General features: G+C 48.8%; 1 protein-coding gene across 50 annotated transcripts in view; it reads left to right on the top strand.

Annotated features, from left to right (window-relative positions):
• The window catches only part of odad4 (outer dynein arm docking complex subunit 4), a 112,868-nt gene that overhangs the window by 9,245 nt on the left and 78,560 nt on the right, over positions 1–25,063 (top strand). For all 50 annotated transcript variants that reach the window (XM_072487601.1, XM_072487586.1, XM_072487602.1 and 47 more), the window contains 8 exons: positions 3,613–3,674; positions 6,476–6,644; positions 9,911–10,135; positions 11,057–11,264; positions 12,493–12,579; positions 13,435–13,631; positions 15,416–15,516; positions 21,521–21,620. In XM_072487601.1, the coding sequence (XP_072343702.1) occupies positions 3,613–3,674; positions 6,476–6,644; positions 9,911–10,135; positions 11,057–11,264; positions 12,493–12,579; positions 13,435–13,631; positions 15,416–15,516; positions 21,521–21,620 (1,149 nt within the window). The remainder of the gene's footprint in view (positions 1–3,612; positions 3,675–6,475; positions 6,645–9,910; positions 10,136–11,056; positions 11,265–12,492; positions 12,580–13,434; positions 13,632–15,415; positions 15,517–21,520; positions 21,621–25,063) is intronic.

Raw genomic sequence — 25,063 nt, 5'->3', positions numbered from 1 at the left:
AGACTTCTCAAGGCCAAGTTCGTCTTCTTGCAACAACACCGCTTTGACCCCATGTCGCTAGCATCCACCGCCAGTTTAAACTGTTTGTCGTAATTGGGTGTTGTAACTCTGGTTTTGTAGTCAACAAGGTTTTTAAATGGTTGAATGCTGTTTGGCAGCCCTCTGTCCAGTTAAAGTGCTTGTTCTCCTTTAGGAGCTCTGTGAATGGTGCTACCGCACTGCTAAAGTTTGGCATCAACTTACGGTAGAACCCGTTCATGTCAAGAAATCTTCAAATGTATTTTTTAATGGTGGATTCTGGGTAGTCCCAGGTGGCCTGTAGTTTGGTGACTCATGGTGTTATTCTCCATATCCCACTGTGTGTCTCAGAAACCTGGACCTTAGCAAATTCGCTTTTCGCTAGGTTCATCACGAGATTGGCTTCTTCGAAGCGGTCAAACAGTTGCTGTAGGCGGTGCAGGTGCCCCTCCTACCTCTGGCTGAACACCACCACTAAGTCATCAATGTATACGGCGCAGTGACTCAATCCTCGAATCACTCTGTTGGTGAGCCTCTGAAAAGTTGTGGGGTATGTTCTTCATCCCAAACGGCATAACTTTGAATTGATAAAGTCATTGGGCAATCACAAAAGTGGAGATCTCCTTTGCCCTCTCAGTTGAAGGTATTTGCCAACAGCCCTTTAGCAACTCTATTTTGTTGATGAATTTCAACCGTCCAACACTTTCGATGCAATCTTCCAAACGTGGAGAAAAAGCCCACTTGGCTGTGGCATTCGCCCACCTAATAATCCACACACAGTCTCTGGGTTCCATCAGGTTTGGGCACCATGACAATAGGGGAGCTCCAATCACTAGAACTCAATTCAATAACATCATTCTCGAGCATATACTCAATTTCCTTCAGTACTTGTGATAACATAGCTGGATTTAACCTATATGGACGTTGTTTGATGGGAACGGTGTCCCCCACATCTACGTCATGTGTTTCTAACCCTGTATTACCGAGTTTATTCCTGCAAATACAGTTCTCCGGCTCTTATCTGGGAGATGACTTAACCACTGGTTTAAATTTTTCAGTACTTCCTCATTGTCTAAATGTAGGGAAGTCACGGTCAAATTTTGACCCCTCATTTTCCCCCTGCTTCATTACTGATAAGACCTCCTGCTTGTTCTCATCTTCTCTAACCCAATACTTAAAAAAAACTTGAGTGTCCAATTCTTTTCTTTTCCCAATTAAGGGACAATTTAGCGTGGCCAATCCACCTACCCTGCACATCTTTTGGATTGTGTTTGAGACTCAGACAGACACGGGGAGAATGTGCAAAGTCTACATGGACAGTGACCCGGGGCTGGAATCTAATCCAGGTCCTTGGCGCCGTAAAACAGCAGTGCTAATCATAGTGCCACCAAGCCAATTCTTTTTTAACATGTTCACATGACACACTCTGTGCTTTACGTCTATCTGGAGTGCATACCAGATAGCTTTCCTCGCTCAATTTCTTTTCAATGTAATACAGCCCACTGAATCTAACTTTCAGAGGTTCACCTGACACATGTAACAACATAAGCACTCTCTCTCCAGTGTAAAACCTTATTGATCTCTCAATAATCTAGATAAGCTGTTTCAACTAATAAGCTATTTGCCTCAATTCTATTTAAATACCTTATAATCACATTACTAGTAGAGACGCATCTCATCTGGCCTTTTGAACACTGGGTACTGCTGTCACTAGGCAGATTTCTACCTGTCGCTGGGCAGGTCACATCCTATTATGTCTTGTTAAATTCATGTTACTGCTGTTACTAAGAAAATTCATGACTCTCACCTCGCCTGGAGTCTTTCAGTAAACAATGTGGTATCGCTTTGACCCCTTGATTGTGAACTTTTCATGCAGCCTTGTCAGAGTCCAGCTTCCCTCCCCTCAGTTTTCCCACTGCCTTCCATTATTCATCTTCTCCATCCACTTCCTTTCCCCTCTGCCTGCAATTGTGAGCCTTCGCCTTTCCCCCCCAATAGCCCTCCTTCCACATTACTCCCCTTATCTTCATCAGACCACCCACCCCAAATCCCCCCTCCCTCATTACAGTGACTGCATGAGCCCCACAGCACGGTGTTGTCTGGATAGATCCTGGTGTGTGACATTGGGGGGAAGGAGCCCCCTGTACTCCCCAACCCCAGACGCAGTACTGATCCAACTCGGTGACACAGGAGTGTCCATGGGTCCAGCCCCGTTGTGCCGTCCATGAAGATGGTATGGAGATGGAGGGCAGGAACCGGTCTGCCCCGGCAGAGTGGTGCACAGCGCATCAGGAGCAGAGCAGCACCCTGGCTGAAAGCTTTGTGACACTCACCACAAAGTCTCTTCCACACTGAGAACCACCTTGTGCACGCCAGTCTTTAGCAATCAGGTTTTGACTGATGTAATTTCAGGCTGGTGTGTCGGAAGATTGGAAGATTTGATGGGATGCTGGTGAGAAGCTGTTTTAAAGAGAATTCATTTTTTAAAAATAAATTTTGAGTACCCAATTCATTTTTTCCAATTAAGGGGCAATTTAGCATGGCCAATCCACCTACCCTGCACATCTTTGTGTTGTGGGGGCGAAACCCACGCAAACACGGGAGAATGTGCAAACTCCACACGGACAGTGACCCAGAGTGAACCTGGGACGTCGGCGCCGTGAGGCAGCAGTGCTAACCATTGTACCACCGTGCTGCCCTTAATGAGAATTAATGAGATGCAAATGCCGTTCACACGACCTTCCAGCAATAAGGCCGACTGGCCATTGTGAGAATTGCTACGTGATTTTACACTGATTTTGCACTGATTTTGCAATGATTTGGCTCCCGCTCGGTTCTCTGCTCGCTCCCATCACCGGGCAGGATGGGAGAATTTCGCCCAGTGGTAGAGCAGCCCCACCATTGGCAAAATCTGGCAGCCCCACTTAATAGTGCAGAATAGGAAGCTTAATAAAGCAAATAGCTCCACACCAGCCGATCCACACCCTGGGCCGCCTCCAGGCCACTGTGGGGAGTCATCCCCAGTGGCAGGTCTACATGTGAGGCTAGCTTGATGTGGGTCCACACTATTTTACCAGCTTCCACCAACCTTCAAGCCTCCACCGTTACTCTCTCACAGATGCAGCCAGACTTGTTGAGTTGTTTCAGCATTTTCTGTATTTCCAGCAGAGTTCCAGCATCTGCAGAATTCTGCTTTTGTAGCAATTGGTTTAAATGTTTTTTGAAAGCAAGGAGGGAAGCAGTTGGGAAAAATTGAGAGAGCTCTACTGCTTTATAGATGAGAGGAGATAATTGGCAGGAAGGTGTTTACAGTTTGGGGACTGAATCGAGGTCCTGGGTGACTGAGAGTGGGTCGTGCATTCGGAAGGTAAGTGGCTCTCGGTTCAACAAGGTGCAAGACATCGCAGTACAATGGAATAACAGCAGAAAACTCTGAGTTGTTTAACCTGCACTTCATCAGCTGGGGGCCAGGAAATAAATAAAGTTGAAAACTGAATAGGATTTGCTCAGAGCCCTTTTCATTTCTCTACAGCTGCTGTTGTTACCTCCAAACTTAAACACTCACTGATGTAATGATTCATTTAATCCACACAGGCCCGTCCTCGGTGAAGCTCGATACTAAAGGGGACCTGTCCTTATTTTACAGACGAGAGGAGGTGAGCTGTTTAATTGGGGGCAAATTGTTGGTAAGGACCTTCAATGAAGCAAGGGAGGGGGGGACCCTGCCCCCGACAATGTCGGAGGCGACGATCTCTTTGATCTTGAAGCGGGATAAGGACCCACTGCAATGTGGGTCGTATAGACCGATCTCGCTCCTTAATGTAGATGCTAAGATGCTGGCAAAAATATTGGCCACGAGGATTGAGGACTGTGTCCCGGGGGTGATTCACGAGGACCAGACGGGATTCTTAAAGGGTCGGCAGTTAAATACTAATGTGCGAAGGCTCCTAAATGTGATAATGATGCCATCGGTGGAGGGAGAAGCGGAGATAGTGACAGCCATGGATGCGGAGAAGGCCTTTGATCGGGTAGAGTGGGAGTATCTCTGGGAAGCGTTGAGGAGGTTTGGGTTTGAGGGAGAGTTTATTAGTTGGGTTAAGCTCCTGTATAAAGCCCCGGTGGCGAGTGTGGTCACGAACCGGCGGAGGTCGGAGTATTTCCGGCTGTACCGAGGGACGAGGCAGGGGTGCCCCCTGTCCCCTCTGCTGTTTGCATTAGCAATTGAACCTTTGGCCATGGCGTTAAGGGAGTCGGGGAAATGGAAGGGGGTGGTTCGAGGGGGAGAGGAACATCGAGTGTCGCTGTACGCAGACGACCTGTTGCTGTATGTGACGGATCCAGTGGAGGGGATGGTTGCGGTAATGCAGATCCTACGGGAGTTTGGAGATTTTTCGGGCTATAAGCTCAATGTGGGAAAGAGTGAGCTCTTTGTGATCCATCCGGGGGACCAGCGAAGAGGGATAGGCGACTACTGTTGAGGAGGGCGGAAAGGAGCTTTCAATACTTGGGGATTCAGGTAGCTAGGAGCTGGGGGGCACTGCACAAACTTAATTTGATGCAGTTGGTGGAACAGATGGAGGAGGATTTTAAAAGGTGGGACATGTTGCCACTCTCGTTGGCGGGTAGGGTACAGTCGGTTAAAATGGTGTTCCTCCCGAGATTTCTTTTTGTATTCCAATGCCTGCCAATTGTGATTACTAAGGCCTTCTTTAAGAGGGTAAGCAGGAGCATTATGGGATTTGTGTGGGCGAGCAAGACCCCGCGGGTAAGGAGGGGGTTCCTGGAGCGTAGCAGAGATAGAGGAGGGTTGGCGTTGCCGAATTTGTCTGGTTACTATTGGGCAGCCAACATGGCAATGATCTGTAAGTGGGTGATGGAGGGAGAGGGGGCGGCGTGGAAGAGGTTGGAGATGGCGTCCTGCAAGGGAATGAGCCTGGGGACACTGGTGACGGCACCGCTGCCGCTCTCGCCGACAAGGTACACCACGAGCCCGGTGGTGGCGGCAACGCTAAAGATCTGGGGGCACTGGAGACGGCACAGGGGTGCGACGGGAGCCTCGGTGTGGTCCCCAATCAGAGACAACCATCGGTTTGTCCCAGGAAGGATGGACGGGGGGTTTCAGAGCTGGCATCGGGCAGGGGTTAGAAGAATGGGGGACCTGTTCATTGACGGGATGTTTGCAAGCTTAGGGGCACTGGAGGAGAAGTTTGGGCTACCCCCGGGAAACACTTTCAGGTACATGCAAGTGAGGGCGTTTGTGAGGCGGCAGGTGAGGGAATTTCCGCTACTCCCGGCACAGGGGATTCAAGATAGGGTGATTTCGGGCATATGGGTCAGAGAGGGCAAGGTGTCGGCGATATACCAGGAGATGAAAGAGGGGGAGGCTTTGGTAGAGGAGCTGAAGGGTAAATGAGAGGAGGAGTTAGGGGAGGGGATTGAAGAGGGGCTATGGGCTGATGCCCTAAGTAGGGTTAATTCCTCTTCCTCGTGTGCCAGGCTTAGCCTGATACAATTTAAGGTGGTTCATAGAGCGCATATGACGGGGGCGAGGCTGAGTAGGTTCTTTGGGGTAGAGGACAGATGTGGGAGGTGCTCAGGAAGTCCGGCGAACCATGTCCATATGTTTTGGTCATGCCCGGCACTGGAGGGGTTCTGGAGGGGAGTGGCGGGAACAATATCTAAGGTGGTGAAAGTCCGGGTCAAGCCAAGCTGGGGGCTAGCACTATTTGGAGTAGTGGATGAGCCGGGAGTGCAGGAGGCGAAAGAGGCCGGCATTCTGGCCTTTGCGTCCCTAGTAGCCCGGCGAAGGATCTTGCTAATGTGGAAGGAGGCGAAGCCCCCCAGCGTGGAGGCCTGGATAAATGATATGGCTGGGTTTATCAAGTTGGAAAGGATAAAGTTTGCCTTGAGAGGGTCTGTGCAGGGGTTCCACAGGCGGTGGCAACCGTTCCTAGATAATCTCGCAGAGCGTTAGATGAAGGTCGGACAGCAGCAGCAGCAACCCAGGGGGGAGGGAGGGGGGGGACATAATTCGAGGGGGGTGGAGGGGAGGGAGGGGGGGAAGGAGGGTTTCTCTGGGGGCATTTGAGCAAGAAAACACATGAATGATCCGGAAACTGACATGTACGGGAAGAATCCAATGTACAAAGTTCTGTATCGTATTGACTTGCCATGTTCATGTCTTGCCACGCAAGTTCTCTTTCTTTTCTTCGTTACGGGGGAAGGATGGCAGATTTCCTTTCCTAAAGGACGTTAGTGAACCAGATGAGCATTAATGACATTCGATACTTTCATGGTCGCCATTACAGATACAAATGTTTCGTTCCAGGTTTATTTAATCCACTGAATTGAATTCCCAAACTGCTAAACTGGGATTTGAGTTCATGTCTTGTTTAGTTTCACTTGTCGCTCCAGGACAGTGAGAATGAACTGATCACGCTTTCTATCTCCGCTTAAGAAAGTCTTACCAAAGACTAAATCTCAATTGCGACGGCTGAAGTTAAACCTGAAGCAGCAGAGCCTGAAGACGGAGCAGGACGAACCAAAAACCAGCAAAACCGTGCGGGTGCTGCTCGGGGAACTGTATGGAGACAAGGAATACCTGGAGAAACTGCTCTTAGACAAGGGTAAGGAAGCATTATCGTGGTTCTTTTTAAAAAAATTAGTTCATGGGACCAGCATTTAATGTCCACCCCTAATTGCCCTTGAACTGAATGTCTTGCTGGGCAGTTATTGATGCGGGCCTGGAGTCACATGTAGGCCAGACCAGCAGATTTCCTTCACTGGAGGACATTAGTGAGGTTTTCAATAATAAACTACAATGGTTTCATGGTCATCATTCGACTTTTAATTCCAGATTATTATTGAATTCAAATTTCACCAACTGCCCTGGTGGGATTTGAACCCAGATCTTCAGAGGATTACTCTGGGTCTCTGGATTACTAGTCTAGTGACAAAGCCATTGCGCCACTGCCTCCCATGATTACAGGCCCAACCTACTTTCCTCATAAGAGAATCCTTCCATGCCTGGGAACAAACAGCCGAGTGAACCTTCTTTGGACTGCCTCTAATACCAGTATGTCTTTCCTTGGATAAGGGACCAAAACTGTTCACAGTATTCTAGGTATTTTATGTAGCTTTTATGTAGTTTTAGTAGGACCTCCCTATTGTTATACTCCATTCCCTTTGAAATAAAGGCTAACATTCAATTTGCCTTCCCAATTAGGGGCTGGTTTAGCACAGGGCTAAAGAGCTGGCTTTTAAAGAAGACCAAGGCAGGCCAGCAGCATGGTTCAATTCCCGTACCAGCCTCCCCGAACAGGTGTCGGAATGTGGCGACTAGGGGCTTTGCACAGTAACTTCATTTGAAGCCTACCTGCTGAACTTGCATGTGATTTATATACGCAAACACTCAAATCCCTCTGTGCTGCAGTCTTTCTCTATTTAAATAATATTCAGCTTCTTTATACTTCCTACCAAAGTGCATAACTTCACATTTTCCTACATTATATTCCACCTGCCAAGTTTTTGCCCACTCACTTAACCTGTCTAAATCCCTCTGTAGACTCTTTGTGTCATCCACACCACTTGCCTTCTCACCTATTTTTGTGTCATCCACAAACTTGGCAATTGTACATTCACTTCCTTTGTCCAAGTCATTAATATATATTGTGAATAACTGTGGCCCCAGCACTGATCCCTGAGGCACTCCACTAGTCACAACCATCCTGAAAATGCCCCCTTGTTTCAACTCTCTGTCTTCTATTAGTTAGCTAGTCCTCTCCATGCTGAACCACCAATACCATGGGCCCTTATCCTATTAAGTAGCTTTCTGTGTGGTACCTTGTCAAACACTTTTTGAAATCCATCGGTTTGGTATTGCCTGCCTTTGCATTTCTGTGCAAGACAGAATTTAAACCCTACAGTCTTGTTTATAATGTTCCCTTTCCTTCTCCAGACTCTTGCTTTGTTTCACTCTCAGGGACCACACGCTTTCCCTTTCGGAGCCCAGATTGAAGTTTGGACTAGAGAGCCAGCTTCCCGAGCTTTCCTCACCTTCGACACTCACACTGTCCACCGGGCAGGGGCACTGAATAGCTACCAGGAGTGGCCATTTGAGCTGACTTTATCCATCCCCTGTCTCAGGGTGCTGAGGCCAAAATTCCATTTTGATTTCCGTGCCTGTTTTTTTAGTTTTCTCCCTTTCTGGACCCGAGGTGCTGATTCCTGGCAGTAACCTGCCCTCCAGTGTTGACCCAGGGATGACCATGTGTGTGGGCATAGACACTGGATGAAGAGGAATCGAGCTCGGGCTGCCCACATCTGAGCCCAATGTGTGGAGGACAGCTGTACTCTGTCCACTTTTGTGCTGACTGGGCATTTAGTTGCACATTTCTTCCAGCTGAAGTTACCAGAAAAGTGGCCAGGAGCAGGCTGATTCCTCTTATAAAAATCAGGCACTGAGGTCAATTGTGATGCTCCCAACTTCTAAGACTCAAATCCATGAACTTTCATAGCCCGGGGGCAAATTTGAGGATCTATGTGGGTTAGTATGATTTGCAGCAAAGCTTCCACTCCACAATCTCCGCCATAGCCACTCCCCAACCACAGTCTCCCCCTGACTGAATGCCCATTGAATCCCTGCATTGATTATCCTCAGCTTCAACCTACCTCTACAAACTCACAGTCGCACCTCTTCCTTTCGCTAGCTGACCCATCACGCCTCTTGATCCCACACTTTGAAACTCTCTCAGTAACCAAGCCCTCCCGCTCCAACATTGAGAAGCTGACTTTCCCTAATCATGAGTGCCTCTCTGAACTGCTTGACAACAGAGTGCTATGGTCGCCTTTTCTCCTTTGGAAGCTGCACTATCAGAGGTGGCGATATTAAACAAAGGTTTAAAATGTAAATTTAAAAGATCCAACGAAACAGGATGACGCCCCAGGTTTTCTGGCCCATATCTACCCCCAATTCACACCCAAAACAGATTATCTGGTCATTGTTGCCGGTTATGGAATCTTGCTGTGCACAAGTTGGCTGTCACGCTTCCCAATGATAGCGCGTTACTGACTATCAAGCCCTTAGGAAAGTTCTGGTTGTGAAAGGTGCTATATAAATGCACATTGCAAATGTTCAGTCACTGGGCCAGCAGGGGGAGCCCTCTCAATCGGCAAATATTTTGGTCCTTTTCAGGAAACTTTTCATTGGAAACTTTTTGTTGTTGAGAGTTCAGAGGTTCTGCTGGGGCTGGCTGGACAGCTCATCGATGTTTCTGAACCACAGTGTTAAAGCTTCCCATCACACATTTCCCCACACAAACTGTGAAAATAATTAAAGAAGCCCCTTAACCACCCTCGCCCCCCCCAGGAGCACTCACAACCACCATGCATCCGCCCCCCCGCCCCCAGCCCATCAGCTCCTATTGGAGGAGGTGGATGGAAGGCTGAGTGTGGGTGGTCTGACCCTCCCCCCCCCCCCCCCCCCCACACCCCCCCATGTCAGTGCTGCAGAGACTCCCAGACAAAAGCCTCAGTGACCTACGGCAGGGGGTGCAGGGGCTTGGCGCGGAGTGGGGTGGGTTAGGGTCAGGTGGTAGTGAAGGAAATCAGTCGGAGGTCCCACTTTTGATCTCCATCCAGGGATTCAAACTGGGAACCACACCTGTTGAGCGAGAACCGCATCTGTCTTCATTGCGATGCTCTCCATGGTCGATCAGCCGACTGATAACCTGCTGATGGGACAATAAGGCAATGGGCTCCACAACCTTTACCCCGGTGAACATTCTGGAAAGCAAATGAGAGTTTGGGAGTAGGGGCTGGCAAGTTCATTGTAAGAATCATGGAAGCAGGGTTGCACACCGGTTCATACTGCTCTTTGGCCCACTGCTAACAGAACTGATAAAGACCACCACGGACAGCGGAGGAAACATTCAGGGTCTGATCATGAGCGGAATCACATTCCTTGACACACGAACCGAGTTCTGGAGGCAGCAAAAGCCGATCTTTGCCCGAGAGCGAGAGCAAAGAATAAAGGCTCAGAGTTGGAAAAGCCACCGGAAACAGGCAGAATCGGAACAAACTACCTTCATCCTGGAGCGCATGGAGGAAATCGACATGTGTATGTGAAACAGAATAGTAACGTTCACTAAACCGATTGGCTTATATCCGGCTAACTGTTGGACTGTATCTCGTCTGAAGTTTCACTAGAATGGAACGCCCAGTGCAGACACCAGTGTTATTTATAATGGGGGCCTGTTTAGCCCCGTTGGTTGGTTTGTGATGGAGAGCGAGGCCAGCAGCACGTTCTCAGTTCATGAAGGTTATTCATGAAGGCCCCACCTTCTTAACCTTGCCCCTTTCAGGTTAAATCACCACCAGTCAGCTCCCCCCTCAAAGGGAGAAGTAGCTTATGATCACCTGGGACTGTGGTGACTTTACATTTATAATCTCACTGCCCACCAGACACTCCCAGGACAGGTACAGCATGGGTGGGGTTAGATACAGAGTAAAGCTCCCTCTCATCACAGAATCCCATTCAGCCAATTGTGTCTGCACTGATCCTCTGAAAGAGCACCCTACCTAGGCCCATGTCCCCACCCTATCCCTGCAACCCCCCATACCACTAAGGGGCAATTTAGCACGGCCAACCCACCTAACCTGCACATCTTTGGACTGTGGGAGGAAACCCACGCAGACACGAGGGGAGAGTGCAAACTCCACACAAACAGAAACCCGAGGCCGGAATTGAACCCGGGTCCCTGGTGCTGTGAGGCAGCAGTGCTAACCACTTTGCCTCCGTGACCCTATCAAACACTTCCTGTAGGCAATGTTGACCTTTACTAACTGTTTAGACATGCATAAGACTGTTGGGTAAGCTACCAATAGGTGGTCTGAGCCCATCTCAGTCAGAGAGATTGGTGGATGGGTGGGTGGGGTGCGTGGAGGGAGAAACAGAAACTGAGGGCGAGAAGGATTACCGTGGAAACAGTGATGTGTCTTGGGGTTTACTCAAAGTGATTCTTGTATCCTTTTTGCTCAGTGTTGGCTGATGGCTTTGCTGAGCAGTGTAAGAATAAGGCCATGGAGCTGGTGCAAATTGTAAAGGGATGGTCGCAAAGAGAGGTTCCCAACAAGGCAGAGTTCCTGGGGAATCTGTATAACACCATCGGACTCGCTCAGGTTGAACTCGGAGAATTTGAGGATGCTCTGGCCAGTCATCAGAAAGATCTGCAAATTGCAAGAAAGCAGTGAGTATAATCCATAGTTTGAGGCTGCTTTCCAACTGTTACAACTATGATGGAACTGGAGCTTAGTCTGTATACACTTACAGGATTTGTTGACAGAGACACAAATTACAAACATGCACCTCCTAACCCAACTACCATAGTTACAGTCTGCTCCTATGTATAAGTGAACCCACCAACCAAATATAATTAAACACAAATTGACATACAATTAACACCAATTTTGAAACGCCACCACTGCGGGCTGGACCAGTGCTCCTCAGTAATTATTCCAGATCCAATATTCCACAGTACAGAGACAATGCTCCTCTCATGGGCTAGCAAATTCCTTAGACAGAATGGTAATAAGCGCACTGTTGGACTCTCACTGAGGGACAGGGGGAGAATAATCCACTAATTCTTGATTACCATTCAGTGACCTCTGCTTTCAAGTATTCAGTGCGAAGGTCAGATGGGGACAGGTGGGTCTCGCAGTCTAGACTAGACTCACACAATAGTATTGACCAGCGAATGGAGGTGCCAGAGGAGTACTGATGAATGTGGAGCCTAAATTCTTCTGTTAATAAGAACAGAAAAAGGTTTATTATAGCTGGAAAAAGCAGAGTTTTGCTTGCTTTCAAATCTCTCCACGGCCTTGCCCCTCCCTATTTCTACAACCTTCCAAGGTCTCTGCACTCCAACTTTGGCCTCTCGAGCGTTCTGATTTTAATCACACCATCATTGCTGGTCATATCTTCAGCTGCCTGGGCCCCAAGATCTGAAATCCCTTTTTAAGACTTACCTCTTTGTCCAAATTTTTGGTAACCTGTCCTAATAACTCCTCATGTGGCTCAGAGTCAAATGTGGTTTGATTCTGTACTCATTAAGTACATTGGAGGGCAGCACGGTGGCACAGTGGTTAGCATTGCTTCCTACGGCGCTGAGGACCCGGGTTTGAATCCCGGCTCTGGGTCACTGTCCGTGTGGAGTTTGCACATTCTCCCCATGTCTGCGTGGGTTTCACCCCCACAACCCAAAGATGTGCAGGCTAGGTGGATTGGCCACGCTAAATTGCCCCTTAATTGGAAAAAATGATTGGGTACTCTAAATTTATTTATTTTTTAAATTAAGTACATTGGGAGGTTTTACTGTGTCAAAGGCACTATATAAATGTTGTTATTCATGCTGCACAGTTTAAAAATGGTATGAAAATGAATAATTTTTCATCGCTTTTTGAAAAAATTGTAAATAGTGACAACTTAGAAGCAAAATCAAGAGCCCTGGACAACATCGGCAGGGTATACGCAAGGATCGGTGAATTCGCAAAGGCTGTGGAGGCGTAAGTATGATGTGCAGCGCTGAGGTTTTGACAGAGGTTAACCTGAAACCCCACAAATAAAGCACTTAACCTCCCGGAGCAATGCATCCTGTTTCAGATTCTGTAGCTATTTGTATAGTAACAGGATATTGTACTAGCATAAAGTCCTGGTACAATACTTCCTAATCACAGGTTTGCCCCTGTTGAAGGTGGAAGAGTAGAGACCATTGCTGTGAGTACCCCACACACCTCTACTTGGGTTTAAGATGATAAGACTATGGGTGCTGCTTTATCAGGAGCACAGTGATATAGATGTGTTGTTTGCTAAACAACCCTGAGTGTGCAAAGAATCATATTGGAAACCAATTTAAAACAATCAAGTCTGGCTCGCAGAACGCGCGTGTGTGTGTGTGTGTGTGTGTGTGTGTATGTGTGTGTGTGTGTGTATGTGTGTGTGTATGTGTGTGTGTGTGTATGTGTGTGTGTGTGTGTGTGTGTGTGTGTGTGTGGAATGTGAGGCATGATAAGGCTTTGTTGTGATGCTTGATTAACCTGCAAGCACACAGCAGGTAGACTCAAAACAGAAAAAGAAAACTCCAGTTGGAGGGTCACTCCAGTTACCCTGACTGAGGTCAGCTAACCAGGATAGACAAAAGGGTGAAGTTGGGGCCTTTCTGGTCTGTGCACCTAAGTGCCTGAATATCTACCTGGCTACCAGAGCAGACTCAATGCCATGCTGGCTGGTGTCAGACCGGGAGGTACGACCGCCAACTGAGCCATGCCGTTGCTCGTTTATCAAATTTTAATTTCCTTATTGTTGCTTTTAAGAATTTCTGCTTTTGGGAAACTCCATCATTTTATTTTGGATTTTAACAGTTGGTCGGAGAAGGAACCTCTAACTAAAACCCACCTCGAACGTACTTGGCTCTTCCACGAGATTGGGCGCTGTCACCTGGAGCTCGGCAACAATGTGGAGGCCCGGGATTACGGTTTAAAAGCCTTGGCATCGGCGCAAAAGACAGGAGATGAAGAGTGGAAAATGAATGCCAATGTCCTCGTGGCACAGGCTGAACGTAAGAGGGATTATTCTGTCAAGTCTTTCCCAAGATCAAACTTATTCCAAATCCTCCCAAATTCATCCCAGTTTGGACCAATTTCAATTGTCAAATTCCTTTATTGCCATTTTCCCAAGTTTTGTACTCACACTGAGCCACACCATTACAAAAAAATCATCTTCAAAGAAATTTGGAGTGCTGAATTTCCAATCCCAAATTTAGACATTGATACTGAGTAGTACACGCAGCGAGAGTTTCATCCTGGTTTGAATACCCTGCTAACAGAAACTATCTAAGTTCACACATGAAGAATGAACATGTAGATGAGGCCTGTGGTATCCTACATGATCTGTCAGAACTTTATCTCTTCGAGAAGCTAAGAGTGTATGATGGAATCCACAGTTTCTCTGGTGTGAGATTTAACATAAAATAATTAAGTTCACCATCAGATCCAAGACTACCATGTACATTAGGTCACATTTTGGTTTGCTGTCAAGCCTTTTTGTTGGGTATAATAAAAACTACATGGAATGACAATGTGATGGCTGGTTAGAGTCAGTGTCCCCCTGAACAGTGTGCCATATAACCCAGTCAAACCCCATTCACACATAGGGTTATGATCAGACCCTAGTTGATTCCTGCTTTCATCAGTGCAATGCCGAGAGAGCTGAAACCAGGTTCTTCCTAACGGGGAGAGGGAACATGGGAGGAACGATCCTCGTAAGATGTTGAGGGGCTTAGCTGCAATGTTTTGTCTGGGCAGAGGGATCTGGGTATCTTTGTTCATGAATCGCAGACAGTCGGTATGCAGGTACAGCATGTCATTGAAAAGGCAAATTGAATGTTAGTGTTTATTGTAAAAGGACTGGAGTATAAAAGTAGAGAGGTGGTGTTGCAATTGTGTAGGGTGTTGGTGAGACCACATCTGGAGTATTGTGTCCAGTTTTGGTCTCCTTATTTGAGGAAGGATGTAGTGGCATTGGAGGCAGTTCAGAGGAGGGTCACCAGATTGATTCCGGAGATCAAAGGGTTGACGTGCGAGGAGAGAGTAATCAGTTTGGGCTTATACTCGCTGGAGTTTAGAAGGATGAGGGGAGATTAATACTACACCCTTTATGCTTCATCTGTTGCCGGTGCTTATGTAGTTACATTGTATACCTTGTGTTGCCCTATTATGTATTTTCTTTTATTCCCTTTTCTTCTCATGTACTTAATGATCTCTTGAGCTGCTCGCAAAAAAATACTTTTCACTGTACCTCTGTACACGTGACAATAAACACATCCAATCCAACCCAATCTGATTGAGGTATATAAAATACTAAAAGGGATTGATAAAGTAAATGTAGACCAAATATTTCCCTTTGTAGGGCAATCTAGAACGAGAGGTCACAGATGTAGGTTGAGAGGCGGTAGATTCAGAACTGAGATGAGGAGGAACTACTTCTCGCAGACGGGGTGAATTTGTGGAACTCTGTCCCATAGTGCGGTGGAATCTGAATCATTAAATGGTTTCAAGAAGGAGAGAAATATATTTGATTTTAAAAACGGGTTAAAGGGATATGGGGAACAGGTACGGAGGGGGATTTGAGGAAGAGATCAGCCATGAACTGATTGGCGGAGCAGGCTCGAAGGGCTGAGTTGCCTACTCCGCTCCTAATTCTATGTTCCTTTGTAGCCCTGACTCACAATGAACAGGGAGGACCACAAGCTTCATTCCACGACCACAAGGTGGGAAAAAGAAAACAAGAGAAAATTCACACCATCTTTCACAACCTATAACATTCACTTGTTAATTCTTCTAGTTAAAGAAAACAAACTTCAGACTGCAGTGACATTCTTTGAACAAGCATTGGGAAAAGCCAAGATGCTGAATGATGAGCCAGCACAGGAGGCAATATCAAATGTGAGTACTCCTGCTTAATCCATGTGCTATTGTATTGTTGCTACTTTCCTGTAGCATCAGCAGTAAGAAAGATGATGGGACCCTGATGATTTAGCACTAACAGCAAGGAACCGGGCTGTATTCCTGTACATACTGGCAGACTCCAGTTAATCCTGGGCAGAATTCACCATCCTTCATGTTTCGATGAAACTTTTTTAAAAGTGTTGCTAGCTTTAAGCTCCATCAGAACTCCATTCTGCCTCCGGTCATGACAAAACACTGGACAAACCTCTCCCCACTCTGTCCACTGCACAGAATCCCACTGAACCAAACTAGTATACTTTCCCTTAAAGAATAAAAATCTTACCGAAAAGTGGTCCAAACATGGCTAAAAAGATCAGTTTAAAATAATGTAAGGTTAAAGTAAGGGTTTTATAATAATGCCAAAAAGAGAAGTAAGCCTGAGGATTGAGAGGATTTTAGAATTCAACTAAAGCTGACCAAGAAATTGATAAAGAGAAAAATTAATGTGAAAATATATTAGAAAGAGATAAAAAAAAGTTTGCAAAAGTTTCTTTGGGTATGTAAAAACAAGATTAGCAAAAGTAAATGATGGTCCCATACAGGCAAAGGGAGATTGGAGAAACTATATTGGGAAATAAAGAAATGGCAGAAATTAAACAAATATGGGGATAGTGCAGAAAGGTGGAATTCAGATAGAAGGTCAACCACGATCTTGAGGGGCCGAATGGTTAATTCCTATTCCTTTTTATTATGTTCTTATCTTGTTCACTCTCTTTCTCTGTAGCCTTGCGAAACCTTTCTCAGTGCCTATCCAATTACCTTTTTGAAAGCCACAATTGAGCCTGTCTCTACCAAACATTCAGCCAGGGCATTCCAGATCCGAACCACTTGCTGTGTAAAAAAAGATTGTCCTCTTTTCACTGTTGGTTCCTTTGCCATTTGCCTTTTATCAGTGTCCTCTGCTTCTTGACTCTTCAGGCATGGAAACAGATTATCTTTATCTACTCTCCAAATTTTGAACACTTCTGTCAAATCTCCCCTCAACCCTCTCCTCTCCAAGGGGAACAGACCAGCCTCTCCAATCTATCCAATTAACTGGTAAATTACTTATTTCTGCAACTATTTTCGTAAATCTTTTCTACACTCTCTCTAATCCCATCACATCCTTCCTGAAGTGTGGCCAAACCGGTGTTTTATGAAAGTTCATCATAACCTCCTTGTTTTTGTATTCTGTGCTTCTCTATATCAGCTCAGGATCCCATTTGCCTTTTTAATCACTTTCTCAACCTGCCCTGCGAATGAGGGGAGGAGGGAGGGGGAGGGGGAGGGAAGAGGAGGGAGGGGGAGTGGGAGGGGAGAGGGGAGGGAGGGAGGGGGGGGAGGAGGGAGGGGGAGGGGGAGGGAAGAGGAGGGAGGGGGAGTGGGAGGGGAGAGGGGAGGGAGGGATGGGGGAGGAGGGAGGGGGAGGGAAGAGGGAGGAGGGAGAGGAGGGGGAGGAGGGAGGGGGGGAGAGGGGGAGGGGGTGGGGGAGAGGGGGAGGGGGAAAGGGGGAGAGGGGGAGGGGGAAAGGGGAGAGGGGGAGAGGGGAGGGGGAGGAGAGAGGGGGGAAGGGGGAGGAGGGAGGAGGAGGGAGGGGGAGGCGGTGAGAGACTCCCGGTTAGGATAGATATGTGGAATGTGAGGATTTGTGGGAGGGAGGTTTTCAGGGTCATCTCGGGGGTTGTGTTTGTGAGCTTAGAACCAGGGCCCCTAAAAGCCATTTTTGGGGGGTCGGACCTGCTCGGGCGAGTGCGGGGCAGATGGTTTTAGCCTTCGCCTTGCTGTTTGCCCGGAGGCGGGTCTTGTTGGGGTGAAGGTCAGCTTCTCCATCCTGCGACACGGCTCGGCGGGGGAGGGGGACATACTTGAATTTCTTTGACTCTCAGGAAGGTGAGGTCTCGGCCGAAGGGGGACGAAGGAAGGGTTTCACAATTCATGGGGGCTGTTTATTATGCACTTCTGAGAGTTGGTTGCAATTGAACATTAGGGGGGGAGTGGGGGTCGGCGGTATTTCGGTTACACTGTTTACGGATTGATTGTTAATTTGTGTTTTTTTACCTGGAATGTACGGCTGGATGTTTTTGGCTGTATATTGTGCGGAGGAGTGGTTTGTGCGCGCGAGATTGTTATTGTATTTGTTTTGTTTATGTTTTGATTGTTTTTTTATTGATGAAAATGTTGAAAATGAGGAAAATAAAAAGATTTTTTTAAAAATGATATGCCCCCAGCCTGTACCCAATTTAGAAATGTACCCTTTATCTTATATTGACTTCTTCGTTCTTCCGACCAAAATGTAGCACCTCATACTTCTCTGTGTTAAATTTCATCAGCCTGTCTATGTCTACTTGAAGTCTGTAACTATTCTCCTCACAGTTCACAATACTTCCAGGTTTTGTGTCATCTGACAGTTTTGAAATTATGCCTGTGTATCCTAGTCTACAACATTAATATAGGTCAAGAAAAGCAGTGGTCCTAGTCCTTGTTCCCCTGAACCTCACTTTCCTACAGATAAAAAACAACTGTTCACCACTACTCAACCAGCTTCATGACCATGCTGTCACCGTCCCTTTTAATACCAGAGCTCTAACTTTACTGACAAGCCTATTATGTGGCACTTTATCAAACACCTTTTGGAAGTCCATGTACACCAGATCAACTGCATTATCCTCAACAACTCTTTACTTCATCAAAAAACACACTCAAGTTAATTAATTAAATTAATTAAACATGATTTGTCTTTAACATTTTATGCTGACTTTCCTTAATTAATCACATTTGTACAATTGACAGTTAATTTTGGCCCAGATTATAATTTCTAAAGAGTTTTGCCACCAACGAGGGGCGCGATTCTTCGACCCCCCACCGGGTCGGAGAATCGCCGGGGGCTGGCGTGAATCCCGCTGTGTCCCGAATTCTCCGCCACCAGAGATTCGGCGGGGGTGGGAATCGCGCCGCGCCAGTCGGCGGGCCCACCCCCGGTGATTCTCCGGCCCGCGATGGGCCGAAGTCCCGCCGCTGTCAACCCTCTCCCTCCGGCGTGGATTAAATCACCTTTTGAACGGCGGGACAAGGCGGCACGGGCGGGCTCCGGGATCCTGGGGGGGGGGGGCGCGGGGCGATCTGGCCCCGGGGGGGCCCCCCACGGTGACCTGGCCTGCAATTGGGGCCCACCGATCCGCGGGCGGGCCTGTGCCGTGAGGGCACTCTTTTTCTTCCGCCTTCACCATGGTCTTCACTATGGCGGAGGCGGAAGAGACCCCCTCCCCTGCGCATGCGCGGGGATGACGTCAGCGGCCGCTGACACTCCCGCGCATGCGTCGCCCGGCGAAGACCTTTCGGCGCCGGCTGGCGTGGCGCCAAAGGCCTTTCCCGCCAGCCGGCGGAGCGGAAACCACTCCGGCGCGGGCCTAGCCCCTCAAGGTGAGGGCTTGGTCTCCGCACTTTTGGGGCGGCCCAATGCCGGAGTGGTTCCCGCCACTCCATCCCGCCGGGACCCCCCGCCCCGCCGGGTAGGGGAGAATCCCGCCCCAGGTTAAATTGTTTGGCTTGTGGTTGTGGGGTTTATCTTTACATTCATTTTTGAACAAGGTGTAACAATTGCAATTCTCCAGTCATCTGGTATCACTCAATATTTAAGGACAGCAGCCTGTTTCTCCCCAGTTTCCCCCCTCAACTCCCTCAGTGTTCTTGGGTGCAAGGTGGTGCCGGAGTGAGGTGACACTCTGCGAGCTCTCCGCAACAGATCCTCTTTTTATTTATCTTATAATCGTTACATTGTGTACCTTGTGTTGCCCCATTATGTATTTTCTTTTATTCCCTTTTCTTCCCATGTACTTAATGATCTGTTGAGCTGCTCGCAGAAAAATACTTTTCACTGTACCTCGGTACACGTGACAATAAACAAATCCAATCCAATCCATTGCTAGTGGTCCAATTTTAAGTACAGTCAACCGTACTAATACCTTCACTTTAATACATTTTTAGTCCATCCAGAGTCTCAAACATCTCCTCTTTCACAATGACTTTGGTAGTATCTTCTTCCGTGGTAAAGACAGATGCAAATGACTTATTCAATAATATAGGGCGCAATGTACCGTCTGCGTCCCACCCAACTGGGCGCGATGTGGTCAGTAGGTGCCAGGAGACTTCGGGGATTTACCCAGCACGCCACGCTTTGTGAGATCTAACGGGTTTCCGTGAGATGTCGTGACCTGAATCCGGCCCATTGTGTGTGGGATCACGATTTGGCAAATCTGCATTTTAAAGTGAGTAGCGAGTCTCACTCTAATATACACCTGATCTACCCAAGGCATTGGGATCTAACCCCCTCAGGAACCATAGGCGAGTGATATTCCAGCTGATCCCCAAAACGGGGTCCAGGTGGAATGGCACTTGGGTGGGGGTGTCTCCCAGGAGATCAGAGGCCACTGGGTGATTGGCCTCGGGGCAGGGTGGCACCCTGGCACTGCCGGTGCTGCCCAGACACCCTGGCACTGCCACATGGGTGTCAGTCTGGTACTGCCAAGGTGTCCATGTGGCACTGCCACGCTGGCAGGGACACTGCAGGTGTGCCAGGCTGGCTGTGCCAAGGTACCTGCCTGGCATTTTGCCCATGGCGGCGATTGGGCCTGGGGGTGCCCTGCCATGTGAGGTGGGATGTAGGAGGGGTTATAGATGAGTTGGGCCTTTGTGGGGTCCGGGGCCGCAAGTGGGGGGGGGGGGGGGGGGGGGGGGGGCGAGATTGGGATGTCATTTAAAAATCTCCTCCTGCGCTGAGGAGTTCTTGCGAGCGGAGCTCCTCAGTGCAGGAAACGGGACTAATGCTCCCTCAGCGGGGAGGTCTGTGCTGAGGCCCCGGATTGCAGAGTCCCATTCGATAGCCTGGCCCTTCACAGTACAGCAAGCACCAGGACCCACTTGGCTAAATGCGCTCAACATGGGACTCTGTGGCAATTTGGTTAGATCGTGCCCATAATCTGGTGGCCTTAACCTATGTTCTTTTAGTAACATTACTGCAACAGACACATAACATATATAAGAATTTGTACATTCATCACAACTTAAAGTCAGAGAGATCCAGGTGTACAGGTCCACAGGTCACTGAAAGGGGCAACACAGGTGGAGAAGGTTGTCAAGATGGCGTACGGCATGCTTGCCTTCATTGGCCGGGGCATTGAGTATAAGAATTGGCAAGTCATGTTGCAGCTGTATAGAACCTTAGTTAGGCCACACTTGGAGTATAGTGTTCAATTCTGGTCGCCACACTGCCAGAAGGATGTGGAGACTTTAGAGAGGGTGCAGAAGAGATTTACCAGGATGTTGCCTGGTATGGAGGGCACTAGCTATGAGGAGCGGTTGAATAAACTCAGTTTGTTCTCACTGGAATGACAGAGGTTGAGGGGCGACCTGATAGAGGCCTACAAAAGTATGAGGGGCATAGACAGAGTGGATAGTCAGAGGCTTTTCCCCAGGGTAGAGGGGTCAATTATTCGGGGGCATAGGTTTAAGGTGAGAGGGGCAAGGTTTAGAGTAGATGTACGAGGCAAGTTTTTTTACACAGAAGGTAGTGGGTGCCTGGAACTCGCTGCCGGAGGAGGTGGTGGAAGCAGGGACGATAGTGACATATAAGGGGCATCTTGACAAATACATGAATAGGATGGGAATAGAGGGATACGGACCCAGGAAGTGTAGAAGATTGTAGTTTAGTCGGGCAGCATGGTCGGCACAGTCTTGGAGGGCCGAAGGGCCTGTTCCTGTGCTATACATTTCTTTGTTCTTTGTTCTTGTACCACTGAAAACACTGACTTTGTAATCAACCAACTCAGCACAAACCCAGGGATAAATCTTGAGACTTGCTGCTTTAATGCAGTTAGCGTCCTCTAATCTAACTATATGAGAAGCTGTGGTACATTTTTGTTTGTATACTAGAAGTCTCATTAATGCTGCACTGGTTCTATTGCAGGCTCTGAAAGATAGCAAGAATCAGATCGCACTGGCTGAGAAGGTGAAACTAGAGGAGACCGAGGAGCTGCAAGAGAAACAGAAAACTCGCAGGCTGAGACGTAAGGCCCAGGTTCTGCCTGGTCGCACACACTGGAAAACACAGCACACATTCTATGGGGCTTCATTTAGCAAACACTGGCAGGAGGTCATTAGACCAAGTCTGTTCTCTCTTTCATTTTGTTCTTGGCCCTGAGATTGGAATTGAAATACTTTATCACAATAAGATGGTGATTGTCTGTAGCAATTGTAGGGAAGCAATTTGGGACATTGAAGATCTCACAATTATTGTGGGTGGGATTCTCGAATCCCGCGACAGAGTATCCATGCCGTCGTAAACGCCATCGCGTTTTACGGCGGCATGAACAGGCCGGCTCGCCGACTAATTCTGGCCCGCAAAAGGGGCCAGCACGGCACTGGAGCGGTTCGTGCCGCTCCAGCTGCTGATCCCAGCGCGAACTGGGCGCCGCGGGACCCGCGCAGGCGCAGTGTCTTCCTTCAACGCGCCGGCCCCGACACAACATGGCGCAGGACTACAGGGGCTGGCGCGGAAGAAACGAGGCCCCCAGCCAGAGAGGCCGGCCCGCCGATCGGTGGGCTCCAATCGCGGGCCAGGACACATCGGGGGCTCCCCCCGGGGTCAGACCCCCCCTCCCGCCCCACAGGCCGCCCCCCCCGACCCTTCCACGCCGAGTTCCCGCCGGCTGAGAGCAGGTGTGGACGGCGCCGGCGGGACACGGTGTTTTTACGACGGCCGCTCGGCCCATCCCGGGGCGAGAATCGGCGGGCCGGCCACGTAGAGCGGCCCCCGACCGGCGCCGCGCCAACCACGCCAGTGCCAATGGCGCCGATTCTGCGCTCTGCGGAGAATTGCGTGCCGGCGTTGGGGCGGCATGGCGCGATTCGCACCGGTCGCGGGGATTCTCTGGCCCGGCCCTGGGCTGAGAGAATCCCGCCCTGTGTTCTTTCCGTTTTTAAATTTATTTATCTTTAATATCAATTAAGTATTCCCCCACAGGTTTCCACCCTATTAATTTCCTTGGCATTTTCTAAGCTATTGATTTCTGCTATCTACAAGCTGAGGAATTGAGAAGAAACACTTTGTGTGTTTCAGCATCAAGCATTCTCACGGGTTCGATACAGCAAAGCTACCCCTGCACTGTTGCCAGCAATGTGCTTTAATTTCACATCAGAAGAGTAACCCCATTGTGTGTCATTTTAATGACACAAGATGCTTTTATTGACGATTGTGAAGATAAGGTCGACAGATGTGTGTTAACGTTGGGTTCTTCGTGATGGAAGGACAGGAGATATGGGGCGAGATTCTCCGACCCCCTGCCGGGCCTGACTATCGCCGGGGGCTGGCGTGAATCCCGCCCCCGCCGGTTGCCGAATTCTCCACTACCGGAAATTCGGCGGGGGCGGAATCGCGCCGTGCCGGTTGGCGGGCCCCCCCCCCCCCCGCGATTCTCCGGCCCAGATGGGCCGAAGTCCCACCGCTAAAATGCCTGTCCCACCGGCATAAATTAAACCACTTACCTTACCGGCGGCACAAGGCGGCGCGGGCGGGCTCCGGGGTCCTGGGGGGGGGGGGGGGCGCGGGTCGATCTGGCCCAGGGGGGTGCCCCCACGGTGGCCTGGCCCGCGATCGGGGCCCACCGATCCACGGGCGGGCCTGTGCCGTGGGGGCACTCTTTTCCTTCCGCCTCCGCCACGGTCTCCACTATGGTGGAGGCGGAAGAGACTCCCTCCACTGCGCATGCGCGGGAATGCCGTGAGCGGCCGCTGACGCTCCCGCGCACGCGCCACCCGGCAATGTTATTTCCGCGCCAGCTGGCGGGGCACTTCCGCCAGCTGGCGGGATGGAAATCAGTCCGGCGCGGGCCTAGCCCCTCAAGGTTGGGGCTCAGCCCCCAAAGATGCGGAGCATTTCGCACCTTTGGGGCGGCGCGATGCCCGACTGATTTGCGCCATTTTGGCCGCCGGTCGGCGGACATCGCGCCGATACCGGAGAACTTCGCCCAAGATATGAGATATGAATGGAACTAAACATTTTGGTATAACAAGTGCGGATGACCTGAATGAAATTCAGATGTTTCCAAACAAGGGAAGCAATGGCACAGTAGTATTGTCACTGGACTAGTGATCTAGTAACTCAGGGTTCGACTCCCACCACATTTGAAATTTGAATTCAATAAAAATCTAGAATTAATGTCCTTACCTGGTCTGGCCTACATATGACTCTGGGCGTACATGTGAGTCCAGGCATACGTGTGACCTCCAGACCCACAGTAATGTGGTTGACTCTTAAATGCCATCCGAAATGGCCCAGCAAACCACTCAGTTCAAGGGCAATTCGGGGTGGGCAATAAATGCTGGCCCAGCCCAGCCCCTGAATGGATAAAAATAAACTTAGCTTTGTACATCGTCAATGATGATTACAGGAGTTTGATATTTTAAATCTCTCTTTGTCTTTCATTGTCTGCCCTGAATTTGGGGATAATTTTTATTCACCTATTGGAGGATTGAAAATTGAAAACTGTTCACAGTTTTTGGATTATTCTGGATTGTGGTCTAAATTTCAGCTCTGTGGTCTTGGTGAATGAAGGAGCAAAGGCAGAAATGACCCCATACACACCATGTTTGACCAGCTGGTCAGCCAGTGAACTTACCTGATTAATATGGGTCTCTCCATCCTTCACTCAAAGTTTCCCCAGAGTGCTGCAAGTGAGGTCAAACCATCACAAGGTGTTTTGCCACATTGTGCATTAGTTCTCCATCAACACCTTCCAGTCCATATGATTTTGGGGCCTCACCAGGTCAGGTGGATTGTTTCTGAGGCTGCTGAAGGAGGTCAAGGAGGAGTTAGTAGATGCTTATTCCAATTCTCCAAATCTCACTGGATACAGAGATTTTTGGACTCTAAAGGAATCAAGAAACATTGGTCTATTTTGTCCTGGATGGTGTTGTGTTTCTTGAGTGTTGTGAGAGCTGCTGTCATCCAGGCAAGTGGAGGGCATTTCTGTCTTTTTGCCTTCTCAATGAACTTCTTGCACAGTGAGCAGTAAGAGGTGGAACTTGCGACCAGATGGAGTGAACAAACAAAGAACAAAGAAAAATACAGCACAGGAACAGGCCCCTCAGCCCTCCAAGCCCGTGCCGACCATGCTGCCCATCAAAACTAAAATCTTCTACATTTCCGGGGTCCATATCCCTCTATTCCCAGCTTATTCATGTATTTGTCAAGATGCCCCTTAAACATTACTATCGTCCCTGCTTCCACCACCTCCTCTGGCAGCGAGTTCCAGGCACCCACTACCCTTTGAGTAAAAAACTTACCTTGTACATCTCCTCTAAACCTTGCCCCTCGCACCTTAAACCTATGCCCCCTAGTAATTGACCCCTCTACCCTGGGGAAAAGCCTCTGACTATCCACTCTGTCTATGCCCCTCATAATTTTGTAGACCTCTATCAGGACTCCCCTCAACCTCCTTCGTTCCAGTGA

Source organism: Scyliorhinus torazame, chromosome 21 (assembly GCF_047496885.1).
Source record: "Scyliorhinus torazame isolate Kashiwa2021f chromosome 21, sScyTor2.1, whole genome shotgun sequence".
In the NCBI taxonomy this organism is placed as follows: domain Eukaryota; kingdom Metazoa; phylum Chordata; class Chondrichthyes; order Carcharhiniformes; family Scyliorhinidae; genus Scyliorhinus; species Scyliorhinus torazame.
This window is presented reverse-complemented; position numbering and strand designations above follow the sequence as displayed.